This window comes from Anabrus simplex, chromosome 1, assembly GCF_040414725.1.
Source record: "Anabrus simplex isolate iqAnaSimp1 chromosome 1, ASM4041472v1, whole genome shotgun sequence".
NCBI lineage: Eukaryota > Metazoa > Arthropoda > Insecta > Orthoptera > Tettigoniidae > Anabrus > Anabrus simplex.
The window spans coordinates 1,363,544,765-1,363,562,675 of NC_090265.1; the positions used below are offsets into that span (position 1 = coordinate 1,363,544,765).

Below are 17,911 nucleotides of genomic sequence, written 5' to 3' on the forward strand. Positions count from 1 at the left end.
TCCAAATTCTCGTATCAAGTACTCCTGATGTGGGTTCCAGAGACCTATACGCCCTCTCCTTTAAATCCTTACACAACCCCTAAATACTCTCATAACCATGCGAGGAGATGTATAACCTCTTTTTACAACCTCGTTAATACGATTACTCTAATATAAAGAACTAATTACGGGGCAAAAATTTGACAAATTTGAGAAGTTGATACTTTTATTAATATGATATATATGTACGTATGTATAGATAATTAACGTTGGTTCTAAAATGATGCGAAGCTAGGCTGAGTAGCTCAGTCGGTAGAGCGCTGGCCTTTGGAGTTGAAGATGGAGGGTTCGATACCAGCTCACTCCGGTGATATTTGAAGGTGTTAAAATGCGTCAGCCTCGTGTCGGTAGATTACTGACACGTTAAAGAACTCCTGCTGGGAAAAATTGCGGCACCTCGGCGTCTCCTGAAACCGGAAAAGCAGTTAGTGGGACGTAAAACAAATAATATTATTATTTAAAATAATGCACACACATGCAAACAGGCGTGAAAGGCAACTGAGACAGGTCCAAAGTTTAAAAACGCTGAATTTTTCACTTTAAACAGAGGGTGTTGGTTACAATTTCATAATAGGAAGTTATCTAGCCGAGGTAGCATGCGTCTGCCTTTACATATTACAGTGAGCCTTAGCCTATGTAGCGATTGTTCGTTGCGGAGAATAGATGAAGACACTTTATTCGTTAGTCTGTCTATTTGCGAACAAAACAAGACCAGAATCTTATAATTGGTCGACGCGTTTGCTCTCTACGATGCTTCAAAGTATATTGAGTTCGCGTAATCAAGCGCTGAAAGCACGAAGAGAAGTTACATCATTGATCTAAATTTGTTGTTGTTCCGTTTAGCTGAGGCCTCGAATAACCAAGAAATATCAAAATATAAAATGTATCACTTACCGTTTGCTAGAAAAAGCCTATGGTTGTTGATTTTCGTAACGCCAAATTTCCGAACATCTTGGGCTGCAGAATAAGACGTTGTCGTGCCAAAGCGGCGAAATTTATACTGTCGGTACGACCATGAATGAATACGAAGGGCCAGATTTTCGTTTTTATCCTCTAACTTTTTCATCCTTACTCCATAAATTAAAAAATCCTATCATTTTAAACCCGATAGCACGTGTAAAACAGTAACTGTGGATTATGTTATTTCTAGATTTTATATACTGGGTGGTTACAATTAAACTTCCCTACTTAACCGTCTCTATGTGCAGAATAATCGATCGCGTGAATGGGAAAATTGGTGTGAATTTTACCAAGAATATGAGGAAAAAATAATTAATAAAGAATTTCAACGAAACACTTTTAATTCGTTGACATATCATCATACAATATGCCTGGTTTTTGTGGACATAGCGTCCTTCAAACTATAAAGTATGCTGGAAATGGCGTCCATCTGTGTCTAGGACTATCTGAAAGTGTAGGATAGTTTGCTGCTCGATGCATCTCCGAGGGTTTGTCGGATGCTGCTTGACGGTCGTCGGTTGCGCCCAGTGTTGCCTGCCACAGCAACAGAAATTTATATAACAACAATCTGTGGCGCAAACGATCGCGAGCCTCTTCCCGAAGCGACACCCAGCTTTCGAACTACAACATGTTCCGCAAAGCAGGTACAGGAAAACGGCTCCGCCGTGTTGCTGTTCTTTTGATAAAAGGGCGTGACAAATAAGGCCCTGCTCTTCTTGTCCAAGCCATGTTCACTGTTCGATAACTGCATTATGTGGTCGCCCTTGAAGCTATCAACACCAGTTTGCAATAATGCCATCTGATGGTCAGTCGTGGTACAAATGGAAACGTTGAACTAGTACACAATCTAGATATTATTCATACCAAGTCAGGTATTGGTACAGAATCCTAGTGTTAATTAGGGAAATTACAATTATAACCACCCTGTGAAATCATGTATTGTGCAGTAGTTTAAGAAGCACTTTGTAAGTTAAGATTTTTTATTTTAAGTGAATGACTTTGTCTATTAGAGCTACATGTAATTCAATAACAATATATTCTCCTTCAAATGCTCGGTCAATTTTTCCTTGTCTGGCACTCCTTCTCTTCTTTAATCTTGCAGCAGATTGTTCAAATGATCAAAAGTTAACTTAACGTTGTGTATTATATGTGAGAAGCGAGGCAGACTTGTTAAATTTAGTTCTTTTTCTTCTATTTCCAGGTGGATTAATTCTGGACATGTTTAAGCAAACTCTTGGATCTAGTACCTTCTTCAAGGGCTTAAATCGATACCTTGAAGCCAGGTAACTGAATTATTGCTAATACTTGAGAGCATCTTCATAACTCATTTGAATTTTATCATTTATTTACATGTTATATCTGAAATACCTTTAACGAATATCAGGAAAGTCATCTTTGAAGGAACAGAGGACAGAGGACAGAAAGTGGCATGACTGGAACATTTGTTTCGAAGAAATGCTTGGTTTCAAAAATGTTAGGAAATATCTGAAATAGGTGGTGAGAATGACTGTGCGTGCGACAGCGAGTGCATGACTGGTAATGGAATTGGAGTAGACAGTGGAAAAGACGTGAAGACTGACTGAGACCAAAGATACGTATAGGACAGATGGTCTTGTCGGATCACAGGCAGAATGATTCAAGGCAAAGAGCAACGCGTATGACTTACACTGGTTTGTTTATAGGAGTTCGTAACTTCTGATTATCCCTCCCTGACAGTCAGCACGCAAATAACCAGTTACATAACATGCTGCAACAATATGATCCTCTGTGTACTTCCACGACTGACAAGCCCTTGATAGAATTAGAAACTGGGCTATCATAAAGCAAGTGTGTTTATTGTACACGTATAATGCAGTACCAGTACATTTTTCGTATTCATTCACATAACACATCTTTGCAATTTTGTATCATGCTGTCAGAGAATGGACTTGGCGGTATGTGGCTTCATTTTCTTGGAAGTGAGATATCTCTTACTACTGGCACAAAATAATTTCGTGTCTATGTCCTTCAGGGATACGAATTCTGGCATTAGTTCGAAGTATTTCAGATACACTCTTTATAATGGGGGAATAAAGTAAGAAGTTTGGCTTGTGCTGACGATTTTGTCTTAATGGCAGACTGTGCTGAATACAGTGGTCTTATACTATACAGTATCTTGGAGATTGATATACAGTGCAGCGAGTATGGTTGGAAAAAATGCTATTTATAAGTGATATGTAATGCTAATTGAAAAAAACAACACTAAGAGGATTGGATATCGGGTAAGGAATGAGAAAAATGAAACAAATGGATCTTTTTATGATATATACTGCATATTCTCACAGGATGGTAATATAGTAAGTCAGAATGAATCAAAGTGTAGAAAAGCTGATGCAATGAACATGCAATTGGGACCAACGGTATTCTGTAAGTAAGAACTGAGCTCTGGGATGGAAGTTGAGACAGTCTTTACTGTACGGCAGTGAAAACTGGGTTGACTCAAGATATCTTAACCAAAAGTCAGACTTAACAAACATGAAAGTAGCGAGAATTAGCGTTGGCACCCACAATTGGGAACGATGACGAGAGAATACGTGGAAAGAGGACATAATGGCTAAATTAGGAATTACCTCAATGGATGAATCTGTGCGTATGAACCAGCTTCGGTGATGGGGCCATGTGGGGCGAATAGAGAGGATAAGATACCAGCAGGAATAACGGACCTAATCATGGAAGGTAATAGAAGCACAGGTGAAAGTTACACTCGGTTTGTAATGATTTATAGAGTAGACATGATGAACTAGACCAGGCCAGAAAGTGAGTTGCAAATAGTGGAACCGTGTGATCGGAATTAGTGATAGTTTACAAATTCAGGTTAGAGTATTTCAATATGAGCAACTTTCTACTTTTATTAACTACTATTACTGGTTGTGGAGCCGAATGTATGTCATTTTCAATTCTGGGTTTTGTACTAATTTTAACATTTCATTATTCATGTAAATACTCCATTAGGAAAAGTGTGCAGCTTAATTTACGTAGTAACTTAATTCGAGAGTACTTACGTTGAGAGAGATAACTTCTTCTTCTTCTTCTTCTTCTTTTTCTTCTTTTGCTACCGCCTTTTCCCACACCTGTGGGATCGCGGGTGCGAACTGCGTCGCACATATTAATTTGGTCCTGTTTTACGGCCGGATGCCCTTCCTGACGCAACACTATATGGAGGGATGTAATAACTACTTCGTGTTTCTGTGGTGGTTGGTAGAGTGGTCTGAATATGGTGAGGAGAGTGTTGGGACAGACAAATACACCCAGTCCCCGAGCCAGAAGAATTAATTAGGAGCGATTAAAATCCCCGATCCGGTCGGGAATCGAACCCGGCACCCTCTGAACTGAAGGCCAGTACGCTGACCATTCAGCCAACGAGTCGGACATGCTAGGAGAGATCACTATCGCCGAAGATATCAGAACTAAAGCACGTTTTGATGGTCAATATTTCAGTTTCCAGAGCGCTGGACTTTTTCCCCTGAAGAAAGCTCCTTCAACGTACCGGCAATTATTTTCAACAGACAATGCCATCCAGCTTCCTCTGACTACAGGAATCTTTATATCGAGATAGCGAAGCAGTAATGTATTCCAGCAGAGAAAATTCAGCTGTTCCGCATATCAATCATAACTTTTATGCAAAAGGTTCCTCAGAAGTGCAGTTGAACCCTTTACAGCCACTAAAGCCAGCATCTTCATAAATTTATTAACCTAACTGAAAAGTGCAAATTTCTTTGTTATTGTATTTCGTTGTTTTAATTCCCTGCCAGGTAGGAAATTTTGACCTTATTTCCTCTGGATTGGGTGTTTGTACAATTTTCAACATTAGATTTAATCCTCGGTAGAGCCCATCCTCACACATATGCAGGTCACAATGGGCGTCAGCTCGAAAGAGCTAAAACAAGCCGCTCTAAAGACCCCATGGCATGATTAATTTTATTATTATTATTATTATTATTATTATTATTATTATTATTATTATTATTATTATACATTTCTTTAATGCATAAAATTGTGTGTTTTGTAGACGTTACATTTTTTAATACACAGCCAATAGTCGGTTTTCAAAAGCCTTAGTTCTATCAAACGAAGACCAAACCCCATGGCGCTAGAACCTCTTGGGCGTTGGTTTACCCTGCTACCGCTGCTCAGCCCAAAGGCCTACAGATTACGAGGTGACGCCTGGTCCGAGCGACGAATTCTCTCAGTCGTTTCTTGGCTTTCTAAACCGGGACCGCCATCTCACCGTCAGATAGCCCCTCAACCAGGCCTCAGATTTAGGTACAAGTCCCTGACTTGGCCCGGATTCAAACCCGGGTCCTTTGAGTAGGAGGCAGGCTTGCTACCCATTGACCGCGGGGCCAGCTTCAATTCTATCAGTACGTTCAATTATTATAAATTGATGTGTCGAGGCTGTTGGAATGTGTATCATCTATCGGTTCATGCGAATATCCATGTACTTCCTAGTACACTTTATGTTGGCATTCCTTCTCGACATCACAGTTCAGAGTTCAAATATATTTATGGTAGCCATTTCTAAGAGCTCTACCTTGTTCAGAGACGTCCAAGACGTGTGTGAGGATTTCTGTCTCACTATGGTAATGGTAACATTTATTTCCATCTTGCGACCTACCTGGTAAGGCCAGACGCCAGCAGGATCCCTCCATTCAGGAACTGTCAGCCATCTGTTGATAGCCGTATATTCCTTGAAGAGGATAACTTCTTTTCTCTTTTGAGGTAAGGAGAACCCACTTTCATCCGCCGGGCACTTACAAGCTCTGAATTAGCCGTATTCCTAGGTAGTTCTAGTTTATGCAAACATTCATCTATTTCAGTGTTGACAGTGTGCGCGTGTACTACGTGAATATTATTAAAGCTGATAAGGACATGGTATACATTAATGTGCCTGAGGTATGCTTCTCAAGTAGTTTTGTCTTTCTTGGTAGAATATAATATACTGGGGTATCTATTGGTAGTAGTTAAGATATTATCGTTAGTACACTGACTGACAGAGCAATTGCAACACCAAGAAGGAGTGGTTCGAAAGGGATGAAAGTTGGGGAAAAAACAGAGACGGCACGAACGAATAATTGATGTTTATTTCAAACCGATATGCAGGTTACACAATGCGCACGGCATCGACTCAGTAGGATGTAGGACCACCGCGAGCGGCGATGCACGCAGAAACACGTCGAGGTACAGAGTCAATAAGAGTGCGGATGGTGTCCTGAGGGATGGTTCTCCATTCTCTGTCAACCATTTGCCACAGTTGGTCGTCCGTACGAGGCTGGGGCAGAGTTTGCAAACGGCGTCCAATGAGATCCCACACGTGTTCGATTGGTGAGAGATCCGGAGAGTACGCTGGCCACGGAAGCATCTGTACACCTCGTAGAGCCTGTTGGGAGATGCGAGCAGTGTGTGGGCGGGCATTATCCTGCTGAAACAGAGCATTGGGCAGTCCCTGAAGGTACGGGAGTGCCACCGGCCGCAGCACATGCTGCACGTAGCGGTGGGCATTTAACGTGCCTTGAATACGCACTAGAGGTGACGTGGAATCATACGCAATAGCGCCCCAAACCACGATGCCGCGTTGTCTAGCGGTAGGGCGCTCCACAGTTACTGCCGGATTTGACCTTTCTCCACGCCGACGCCACACTCGTCTGCGGTGACTATCACTGACAGAACAGAAGTGTGACTCATCGGAGAACACGACGTTCCGCCATTCCCTCATCCAAGTCGCTCTAGCCCGGCACCATGCCAGGCGTGCACGTCTATGCTGTGGAGTCAATGGTAGTCTTCTGAGCGGACGCCGGGAGTGCAGGCCTCCTTCAACCAATCGACGGGAAATTGTTCTGGTCGATATTGGAACAGCCAGGGTGTCTTGCACATGCTGAAGAATGGCGGTTGACGTGGCGTGCGGGGCTGCCACCGCTTGGCGGCGGATGCGCCGATCCTCGCGTGCTGACGTCACTCGGGCTGCGCCTGGACCCCTCGCACGTGCCACATGTCCCTGCGCCAACCATCTTCGCCACAGGCGCTGCACCGTGGACACATCCCTCGTCCCTATGGGTATCGGCTGCGATTTGACGAAGCGACCAACCTGCCCTTCTCAGCCCGATCACCATACCCCTCGTAAAGTCGTCTGTCTGCTGGAAATGCCTCCGTTGACGGCGGCCTGGCATTCTTAGCTATACACGTATCCTGTGGCACACGACAACACGTTCTACAATGACTGTCGGCTGAGAAATCACGGTACGAAGTGGGCCATTCGCCAACGCCGTGTCCCATTTATCGTTCGCTACGTGCGCAGCACAGGGGCGCATTTCACATCATGAGCATACCTCAGTGACGTCAGTCTACCCTGCAATTGGCATAAATTCCTGACCACTCCTTCTTGGTGTTGCATTTGCTCTGTCAGTCAGTGTACATTCTTGTTAGTACATCTCTATCTGAGAGAAAATATTCCGGTATTCTTCGCAATGGTGTAGTCTGGAAAGAGTGGACGAAGTTTGGACAAATAGACGAGGATAACACAGCAATTTTTCAATATAGTTGTAGCAATACAGAGGGTGCTAGTACCCTTAGGTTTTTGTTCAGAACTTCGATTGTTTACCAGAGTTCGAAAACAGCAGTGTAGTGATAATTTACACTGCGATACTTAATAATTTCATCGGGTTTTATTGACGTTATAATTGTATCTGTTGTCATCACAAGAGATTCATACTGAAGAATATGATGTTTTATAGATATGCTTCTGTATTTAATATTATTTATATTCAGCATGTTCTACTGACGAAGTTTCTCGCATTTAAAAAGATAGTAAAAGTAATAATAATCATACAGGTACAGTTTCCTTCTTGCAGCAATCTCCATTAACGCCATTTCAGTTTTCTAAGTTTAATGTCCACGTCCTATTTTCCTCTAATAGATGATAGAGAACCAGAACTAGATTGGTCACTCTATTATAAAATTATTAATTATTTTTGTTCGGGTAAACATATTTTGCGGACATTGTACGAGAAAATACTATCTAACTGGCATTATTCCGTTCTTCAAAAATCCGTCTACCTCTGACGAGTTTCAACCCATTATCTGGCGATATGGAGAGTGACGCTACCGAAGATGTACTTAGGGAGGGAGCACAACTTGATGGTGGAAGGTGACATGGGGGGAGGTATTATCTAATCATCTACATTACCTAGCCAACCAGGTCCAATGCGGTGGTGGTGGTGGTGGTGAGTTTGGTTTTAAGAGGCAGCTCCAAAGAGCGCAAATGTTAACCTTTGGAGGTTCGTCATAAAAGGTGAGAGGAGGTAACTGATGCAAATGGAAGCAATGTCAGACTCAAAATAATTACGTGGCATTATCACACTGTACCGCATCGATGGAACGAGAAAGCCCCCTAATAAGGCAAATTCAAACTCACACACAAATATCAGGGAGGATCCATAGAGCCACCTTAGAGGTTCACATCAATCAATCAATCAATCAATCAATCAATCAATCAATCAATCAATCAATCAATCAATCAATCAATCAATCAATCAATCAATCAATCAATCAATCAATCAATCAATCAATCAATCAATCAATCAATCAATCAATCAATCAATCTTCGTTTAGGGCTACAATCCAGCGGACAGATTCCCTATCAATTGGTTACCCAGTTATTATTTAAATGATTTGAATTTTATCGAACATTTCCCTTGATAAATTATCCGAGTCCCCAATTTCTCTTTCTATAAATGATTTCTTGCCCCAATTTATCCTCTTGAATTCCAACTTTATCTTCATATTATGATCCTTCCTACATTTAATAGGTCTGCTCATACGTATTCGTCCACTAACGTCATTCCACCAACAGTTCGAAACATACCGCTAGTCGACCGGCTCGTCTCCATGCTCCCAACTCCTCCCAGCCCGAAGTTCGCAACGCGTTCTTAACTTGTCGGAAATCACCCCGAACAAATCATGCTGCCTTCCTTGGGAGGTGTTGGTGATTATTGTTTTAAGGGGAGGTACAACTAGGCAAAAATCCTCTATTAACACTAATCAGAGGGGAAAATGGAAGGCATCCGACACTTCGATAAATGAAGGTATCAGCCAAAGAAAGACAAGGGCCACGAAGGGCATAAATATGAAAGAGTCCCTAGGCCTCGTAACCTAATACCGTTGGGGTCGGAAAAGAACAAGAGTTGACCAAGAGAAGTTGGAGAGGGGTAGATGAAAGTGAGGAGCCTGACACAAGTACTGTAAGTAGAAGCAATGCCAGGACTCAGGTAAGGGCTTCGTGGTTTCCAACCCATGCTCCCAAATTAAAAGTCTCTGAGGCCACTTTTAGTAGCCTCTTACGATAGGAGACACAGTGGGTGTTATTCCACCTCGCCCACCCACAGGGGCTATTTTCCAGTTATCGTATCAAGTAGTTCTGGTGTGCGTTACAAACTCTGGAACCAAACTCTAATTGGGGTCTTACCAGTGACACGTCGTCCAACTCGTTGGCCGAACGATCAGCGTACTGGCCTTCGGTTCAGAGGGTCCCGGGTTCGATCCCCGGCCGGGTCGGGGATTTTAATCTTAATTGGTTAATTCCAATGGCACGGCGGATGGGTGTATGCGTTGCTTTCATCATCATTTCATCCTCATCATGACGCGCAGGTCGCCTACGAGAGTCAAATAGAAAGATCTGACCTGGCGAGCCGAACCCGTCCTGGGATATCCCGGCACTAAAAGCCACACGACATTTCATTTTTCAGTGACACGTGCTTTCCTTTACATCGTTACTACAGCCCCTGAATACCGGGCTGAGTAGCTCAGACGGTTGAGGCGCTGGTCTTCTGATCCCAACTTGGCAGTTTCGATCCTGGCTCAGTCCGGTGGTATTTGAAAGTGCTCAAATACGTCAGCTTGGTGTCAGTAGATTTACTGGCACATAAAGGAACTCATGCGGGGCTAAATTCCGGCACTTTGGCGCCTCCGGAAACCGTAAAAGTAGTTAGTGGTACGTAAAGCCAATAACATTATTATTGGTATCACAGCCCCTAAGTACCTACATAACCATGTGAATAGATCTGTAACCTTGCTTTACCACCTCGTTAATGTGATTATGCTAATGTAGATCATTCCTTTTACTAACATCTAAGTATACTTTGAGTGATCCTCAAATTACTCATAAACCGGTAAAGATGTCAAAGATCTGTTTTTGCTTTTACTAAGGGGTTCGTAATACTAGCTCCCTCTGTGGATTATTGGTAGAGTGTCGGCCTCCGGATCTCAAGATGGCGGGTTCAAACCCGCCAGACATGGTCAGGTTTTTGAAGGGCGGGAAAATGTCCATTCCACACTCCATGTCGTACGATGTCGGGATGTAAATCATCTCCTGTGATGCATTGGTGTTTGCTGGACAAAATTCATTAAACCCCAGCCATAGACGCCCAAGAGAGATTCGGTTTACTCTGCCATCTAGTGGGGTTAGAGTAAACTGTAACGTTGAAATTGACGAACAAGCAGCCAGACGGCGTCAGATTAAAATGTCTGCACACGATAGTTGAGGCCTCACGATTATTATTATTATTATTATTATTATTGTCATACTTGCAGTTGACAGTACGACTAACTTATCCTGGAGCTATACTTTTTTCTTCGCCTAGCTTTAGAGACAAGGACATTTTAAATTCAGGGGATACGTAACAGAAACTTTTTCAGGCTGTCGTAATAAGAAATATACTTAGGATATTATAACATGCCTGTAAATTCATATTATATCCTTCAAGAAGGCGGTGAATTTGCTATATCCTGTGGTTTCACTGGGATGATATACACATTGTGTTCTGCGGTGCTGTGTTCCATGTGTGATCTCTGGTTGTCGTTGTGATGCGCTTATCCTACATATAAATTTTGCACTGACAGTTTTTCAAGTGATTTATTTGAAACCTGAGAATACGGTGTCTCTTATCAAAAGTCCACATTAAAATCTCTAATAGTTCATAAGTTACATACTACTGTTTTTGAAGATTCGCTGTTGTGAACTAAGCTAGATATACGGAGTCTCTTATCAAAAGCGGCTATCAGGTGGATTAACTCTCTGTAATTTAACAGGCTAATGATCCATACGTAGCCGGCCCCGTGGTGTAGGGGTAGCGTGCCTGCCTCTTACCCGGAGGTCAGGCCAGGTCAGGGATTTTTACCTGGACCTGAGGGCCGGTTCGGGGTCCACTCAGCCTACGTGATTAAAATTGAGGAGCTATCTGACGGTGAGATAGCGGCTTCGGTCTAGGAAGCCAAGAATAACAGCCGAGAAGATTCGTCGTGCTGACCACACGACACCTCGTAATCTGCAGGCCTTTGGGCTGAGCAGCGGTCGCTTGGTAGGCCAAGGTCCTTCAAGTGCTGTAGTCCCATGGGGTTTATTTGGCTAATGATCCATACGTAGCGTGTGGCTTGGTCGCCTGGTTAGTGATTAATTCAAATAAGGTGATTTACAACTAGTGATGAAGCATGTTCGAAGAATTCTATTTTCTCCAGAAATACTTGTGTCATTTTGAAAATAATTACACCCTAAATTTTCAGTTTCCATGGCTCTAATTCTAGGCGTACAAAGCAACGTAGTTACATTAAAAAGAAAGTTAGTATCGTTGTCTCACTAGACAGATGCGACCACTTGTATTATGAGCCCCTTGGTAATATTGCCGAAAGTAAAAAAACATACTTTCGATACCGTTAACAGTTTATCAGTTAAAACATTCAATCTCTTTAACCTTTTCAATCGTGAAATTTCCAGAGGATTTATAGTTTATTAGTTGTTCGAGGTAAACATCTTAGCTGACTTACCCTGCATATAAATTTGTCTCTGACGGTTATTCAAGTGATTTATTTGAAACCTGTGAATATAGTGTCTCTTATCAAAACTCCAAATTAAAGTCTCTACCAGTTCATCAGGTACAGACTATTTTTTTTTCTGAAGATTCGCTTGTTGTGAACTAAACTAGAAATACAGTTCATATGCAGTAATAAAATGAGTGGTCCAGAATGTATCTTGAGAAAGTCTAGAGTTTGAGCTGCATTTATTTGGACTATTTAGCGAATAACAACAAAATTATATAAAGTAATGATAAATGTGCATACCTACAAAACATGTCATGGCTGTAAGCTATCCAGAGAGCATCCCTTTCAATGCGGAATAGTCCCCCTGTGGGTGAGGGTGGTAGAATAACACACACGGTAGCCCCTGCCTGTCGTAAGAGGCGACTAAAAGGGGCCCCAGGAACCCTAAATTTGGGAGCGTGGGTTGGTGACCACGAGGCCCTTAGCTGAGTCCTGGCATTGCTTACATTTACTTATGCCAGACTCCTATATTTTCATCTGTTGTGTCCGACCTCTCTTGGTCAACTCTTGTTCTTTTCCGACCCCGACGGTATTAGGTTTGCGAGGCCTAGAGAATCTTACATTATCACGCCCTTCGTGGCCCTCGTCTTTCTTTGGCGGATACCTTCAATTTTGGAGGTGTCGGACCCCTTAAAATTTTCTCTCTGATTAATGTTAACAGAGGATGGTTGTATAGCTGTATTTCCTCTCAGAACAATAATCACCACCAACAACACTTTCAACACGGAAATTGTTTTGTCTCTTTAAACCATTTGCGCCGCAGCCTGGCATTGTGTCGGCTGCCGGGTTCATTAGAATAAGAGTTACCTCCTGTTGATTGCACGCTCTGTGGTCAAGCGTATTAACGAAGACAACAAATGTTCAGGGCAAACGACCTGTAAAGATGTTTCAGTTCTCTGTTCTCACGAATTTATGAAAACATGTGCACGTACGTGCGATAAAATGAACGTGATGAAACAAAACAGATAACATTGTGCAGGTAGGCAACTTTGGTTGGCCGAAATTCCTAATATTCTTCTTCGGCTTTGTCACTAATTTATGAGTTAAAGTCACCCGCAATAATTATATTTGTTCTTGTGATCACAAACGGACATTTTGGATTCAATATCACTGTTTATGTTTAACTGTCTGTGATCGCGTCATCTTTGGGAATGGACGGATTTCCACACAAATCAGAAGAAAGTGAGAGTATTCCACTGTGTGTTGAGGCAGGAAACAGTAATGGAGGAGACACTGAGACGCTGGGTTCACTAATAATCATGGTGGTTTAACTGTGAAATATAAAAGAGCATACCGAGCTCGATAGCTGCAGTCGCTTAAGTGTGACCAGTATTCAATATTCGGGAGACAGTGAGTTCGAACCCCACTATCGGCAGCCCTGAATATGGTTTTCCGTGGTTTCCCATTTTCACACCAGGCAAATGCTGGGGCTGTACCTTAATTAAGGCCACGGCCGCTTCCTTCCCATTCCTAGCCCCTTCCTGTCCCATCGTCGCTATAAGACCTATCTGTGTCGGTGCGACGTAGAGCAACTTGCAAAAAAAGAGCATAGGATAGAGGCATGATGGTGGTGATTATTGTTTTAAGGAGTAGCACAATCAGGTAACCAATGCAGGGCTACGAAGGGCATGCGAATGAAAGTCTCCTTAGGCCAAACAAATCTAATACCGTCGAGGTCGAAAAATAGTAAGAGTTGACCAAGGGAGGTCGGATAATAAAGTGGAAAGTGAGGAGTATGGTACAAGTAAGGACATGTAATGTCAGGCTTGGCTAGAGACTCCGTGGTCATCAACCCACGATCTCAAGACGGTTACCCCTTTCAGTCGCTTCATACGACCGGCAGAGAATATTGTGGATGTATTATACCGCCCGCACCTACAGAGCGTAGTTGGAGTTCAAGAGTGATCAAATGTGAGAGACACCTGTAGGTAGGACTACTGGTACATTAAAAATCCCCATTTCAGGAAAAAATTCACGCATCCTAGCGTTTTCTGAAACCGACAGGGACATTACTCATTTTGCACTATGACATTCATAGTCGGAGTAAGATTCAAGTCTAAAGAGTGCAACGTTGGTTCATTTCAGAGCTTACTCCGATGCTACCGCCGACGACTTGTCCGCTGGGCTACAGCAGGCTGTAGACGAAGACGGCGCCCTACCAAATGGACCTGCAGTGAAGGACTTCGTCAATTCATGGACTGTACAAGCTGGATATCCTGTGGTTACTGTGACCAGAGACTACACGACAGGAACGGCAGTAATACAGCAAGTATGTTCAATCCCATCCAGCTTTCGCGAGGGGTACACAATCAGTGTCTACAGGGTGGTTGGAATCGGGTATATGAGCTGAAAAAAATAATTCGATATCTCACGTCGTTGTCATATTATCAGCTGTTGAAGTTAGCCAATAGATCGCTTCGCAGGAGAATTCAAACAGGAATTGCGAGGTGGTGGTGCTAAAGAGTAAGGCTTGAGAGCACTAATCGGAAAAGTGTTTCGCCAGTGGAGAGATTTGAACACGGACCACCGAGCTGACAGGTTTGCACCATAGCAAGTACGCTAGGGTGACACTGGCTGAAACTCGCGGTGTGTTTCTGTGTGATGTTGATTTCTCGGCTCTCGAAACGGTATTAAGCCACTTGCAGATTTAGCAACACCACCTCGCAAAGCCTATTTGAATTCGTTCGCAAAACGACCTGATTCGATAACTTCAACAGCTGATAAAAGGACAACGTCGAGAGTTATCGAATTATTTTTCATATTATTTGTCAGTATGATCAATCCTCTAACGCTCTCATACGCGATTCACTTTATTTCCGACCAGCCTGTATTTGAAACTCTCGAGTGCTCTTGAATGTTTGCGGTTTTAGTGCTTCAGTTTTCAAACACCAATTATAAGTAATCATATAAGCCAGCACTCACAGCAATGCTGTCTGAGCATAGTGGTCAAGGTGGTTTTGTAATGTGAGGTGCACGTCAAGTCTCTTCAAGTCATTTTTATTTTGAAATTATTATAACTCCCTTTGTTTTTGATTGCATTCCTTTTTGTATACGTCCTTGTATTGACAATTTATTTCAGTTTCAATACTGATGATGTTAAAATTAAATTAAATATTTTCTATCAGTAGCAGATAAAAAAAGAATTCTCCTGATAAGGTGTAAGCTAATTGCTTTACGTCGCACCGACACAGATAGGTCTTATGGCGACGATGGGACAGGAAAGAGCTAGGAGTGGGAAGGAAGCGGCCGTGGTCTTAATTAAGGTACAGCCCCAGCATTTGCCTGGTGTGAAAATGGAAAACCACGGAAAACCATATTCAGGACTGCCGACAGTGCGGTTCGAACCTACTATCTCCCGAATACTGGATACTGGCCGCACTTAAGCGACTGCAGCTATCGAGCCCGGTGGTTCTTCTGGTACATGGTCTTCGTATTTTCACGTGAAGAAGAGTCACTCCGCAGGTGTGCACGTCCAGGAAGTTGGCGTTACGAAAATCAGCCTATAGATCACAGGCTACTTCTGGCAAACTATCAGTGACACATTCGAAATATTGATATCACTAGACAATTGGAAGTCTCAGCAAAAAGGCCCTATGATACATTTAATGTGATAATTCAGCCTCTTCAAGCGAGGGCCTCGTGCTTTGAGCGCTTCATTACGCGTACTGAGTACACTTCGAAGCGAGTGAAGGTGTTGACCAGTTTAGGTGATTATGGTTTCGTTTTGTTCACGGATAGACAAACTAGAAAATATAAGTGATTTTATTGCGAATACAGTTTGTGAATAAGTGACCGAAAAATTTAAAAAACTGCAACAATATTATTTATTTCTCGGCTTATATATCTGTAACCATTCAAAACTCGCCGATCAAATTATAGCAAAAGTCATGTGACGATGGAGTTAGTAAAGGTACTGCAGCAAGTCAATCCCTATCACATTCAACGCTGTGAGAGGAGGTCCACTAAGCCACAATGACAATATCTAAAGAGCAAGGAGGATGTAGAAGATTGCTGTAAGTTAATTTTATATACAATATTTGCCTTCAACTGATCTTCTTTGTTATCTCACCGTCCACAGCACATTGCAATGTAAATGGAATATTTCTTTCGCCAAGGCAGTCTACAATCCGCAGACGTACACATACAGTACTCCAAGGCATTACACAACCTGTACTCTGCTCTACCTACACTACTGCCGTCAAGCTCCAATCGTAGGTCAAATATTTCATAGCGACTGTGAGTACACCATCGCTTAAGTAATAACACCGCGTAGCGAACAGAATACAGCCAAATGCTGCGGTTCAGTATCACGTAACTAACATAAACATGATGACGTTTTATACCTTACTTAAAAATAAGTTGAGCTATTTCATGATAAGGGACCAATTCATTAGACTTCCGGATCATTTTTCAATTTTCTCTGTTTCTTTCTTTCTGGTATGATCCTTACGTGGTTCTTAAGCAACGATATAGAATGTGTCCATAGGGATTTGTCGTTCCTAACTAGTTACTCTTTTTTTTTTTTGCTAGGGGCTTTACGTCGCACCGACACAGATAGGTCTTATGGCGACGATGGGATAGGAAAGGCCTAGGAGTTGGAAGGAAGCGGCCGTGGCCTTAATTAAGGTACAGCCCCAGCATTTGCCTGGTGTGAAAATGGGAAACCACGGAAAACCATCTTCAGGGCTGCCGATAGTGGGATTCGAACCTACTATCTCCCGGATGCAAGCTCACAGCCGTGCGCCTCTACGCGGACGGCCAACTCGCCCGGTAACTAGTTACTCTAAGATTAATGTTATACCCGAGGTGACTTATTCTTGTCACAAGAAAAATAATTATGTCCATGACTAGTCCATAATAACTGAATAAAAACATCACTCATAGTAGGAATTAAAACAGAAAAATACACTACTCCGTATGGCTTGTTTTGGCGGTGGAAGTAGTAGGATTCTATTGCAAACAAAGGAATTGCCAGAGAGGGCATATTCGAGAACCATCGCCTCTTAATATTATTCAGGGGAAAAATTGAACAGTTCCAACCCATCGAAGAAAGAGGGTGTCAGCAAAAGCAAGGGGAGAGCGACGAAGGGCATGAAAATGAAAGCCTTTCTAATCTCACAAGCCTAACATCGTCAGGATAGCAAGAGAACGGAAATTGGTCAAGGAAAGTTGGTTAAAAAGTTTGAAAGTTGTGGTGGTGGTGGTTAATTTAATTTAATTTGGTGTGGCTATTTCTAGCCGGGTGCAGCCCTTGTAAAGCAGACCCTCCGATGCGGGCGGGCGGCATCTACCATGTGTAGATAACTGCGTGTTATTGTGGTGGAGGATAGTGTATTGTGTGGAGTGTGAGTTGCAGGAATGTTGGGGACAGCACAAATACCCAGCCCCCGGGCCACTGGAATTAACCAATGAAGGTTAAAATCCCCGACCCGGCCGGGAATTGAACCCGGGACCCTCTGAACCGAAGGCGAGTACGCTGATGGTTGGTGGTGGTGGTGATTAACGTTTTAAGAGGAAGTACCACTGGACAACTACTCTTACCCGTATCTAGAGATCCCGTTCTCACAGGGAACTCTCTTGTTTGGGGAAGTGTTTGTTCGGTTTTGAATAAATGTGTACAATTGATTTTTTATCCATATTGATATTTTCATGTGAATTTGTAAAATAGCCATCACTTTGTTGTAGGCACCTTTTGTCCTGGATGACTCGTTCGAAGAATCTGAGAGACAATGGTACGTACCAGTGAGCTACACCACAAGTCAGGAACTCGAGTTCAGCAACACAAAACCGAATGTTTGGTTGATTCCTGGAAATAATACGACGTTGCAAGGTTTACCTGGTGACGATCAGTGGATCATCCTCAACAAACAAGCAGCAGGTAAAGTATTATTTTAAATTCGGCAGGAGTGCAAATGTTATGAATTAAAATCAATGCAACCGGCTGTAACTCACAATACAAATATAAAATGAGCATGTTTATGTGTCTGCCTTCTGAAATGACATCACG

The 17,911-nt window shown here is 42.6% G+C and overlaps 1 protein-coding gene across 1 annotated transcript in view; it reads left to right on the forward strand.

Moving 5' to 3' along the window:
• LOC136859064 (uncharacterized) overlaps positions 1–17,911 on the forward strand; it is a 792,234-nt gene that overhangs the window by 69,990 nt on the left and 704,333 nt on the right. Inside the window, exons 7-9 of the mRNA XM_068225768.1 lie at positions 2,201–2,282; positions 13,990–14,173; positions 17,590–17,782. Of these exons, the coding sequence (XP_068081869.1) occupies positions 2,201–2,282; positions 13,990–14,173; positions 17,590–17,782 (459 nt within the window). The remainder of the gene's footprint in view (positions 1–2,200; positions 2,283–13,989; positions 14,174–17,589; positions 17,783–17,911) is intronic.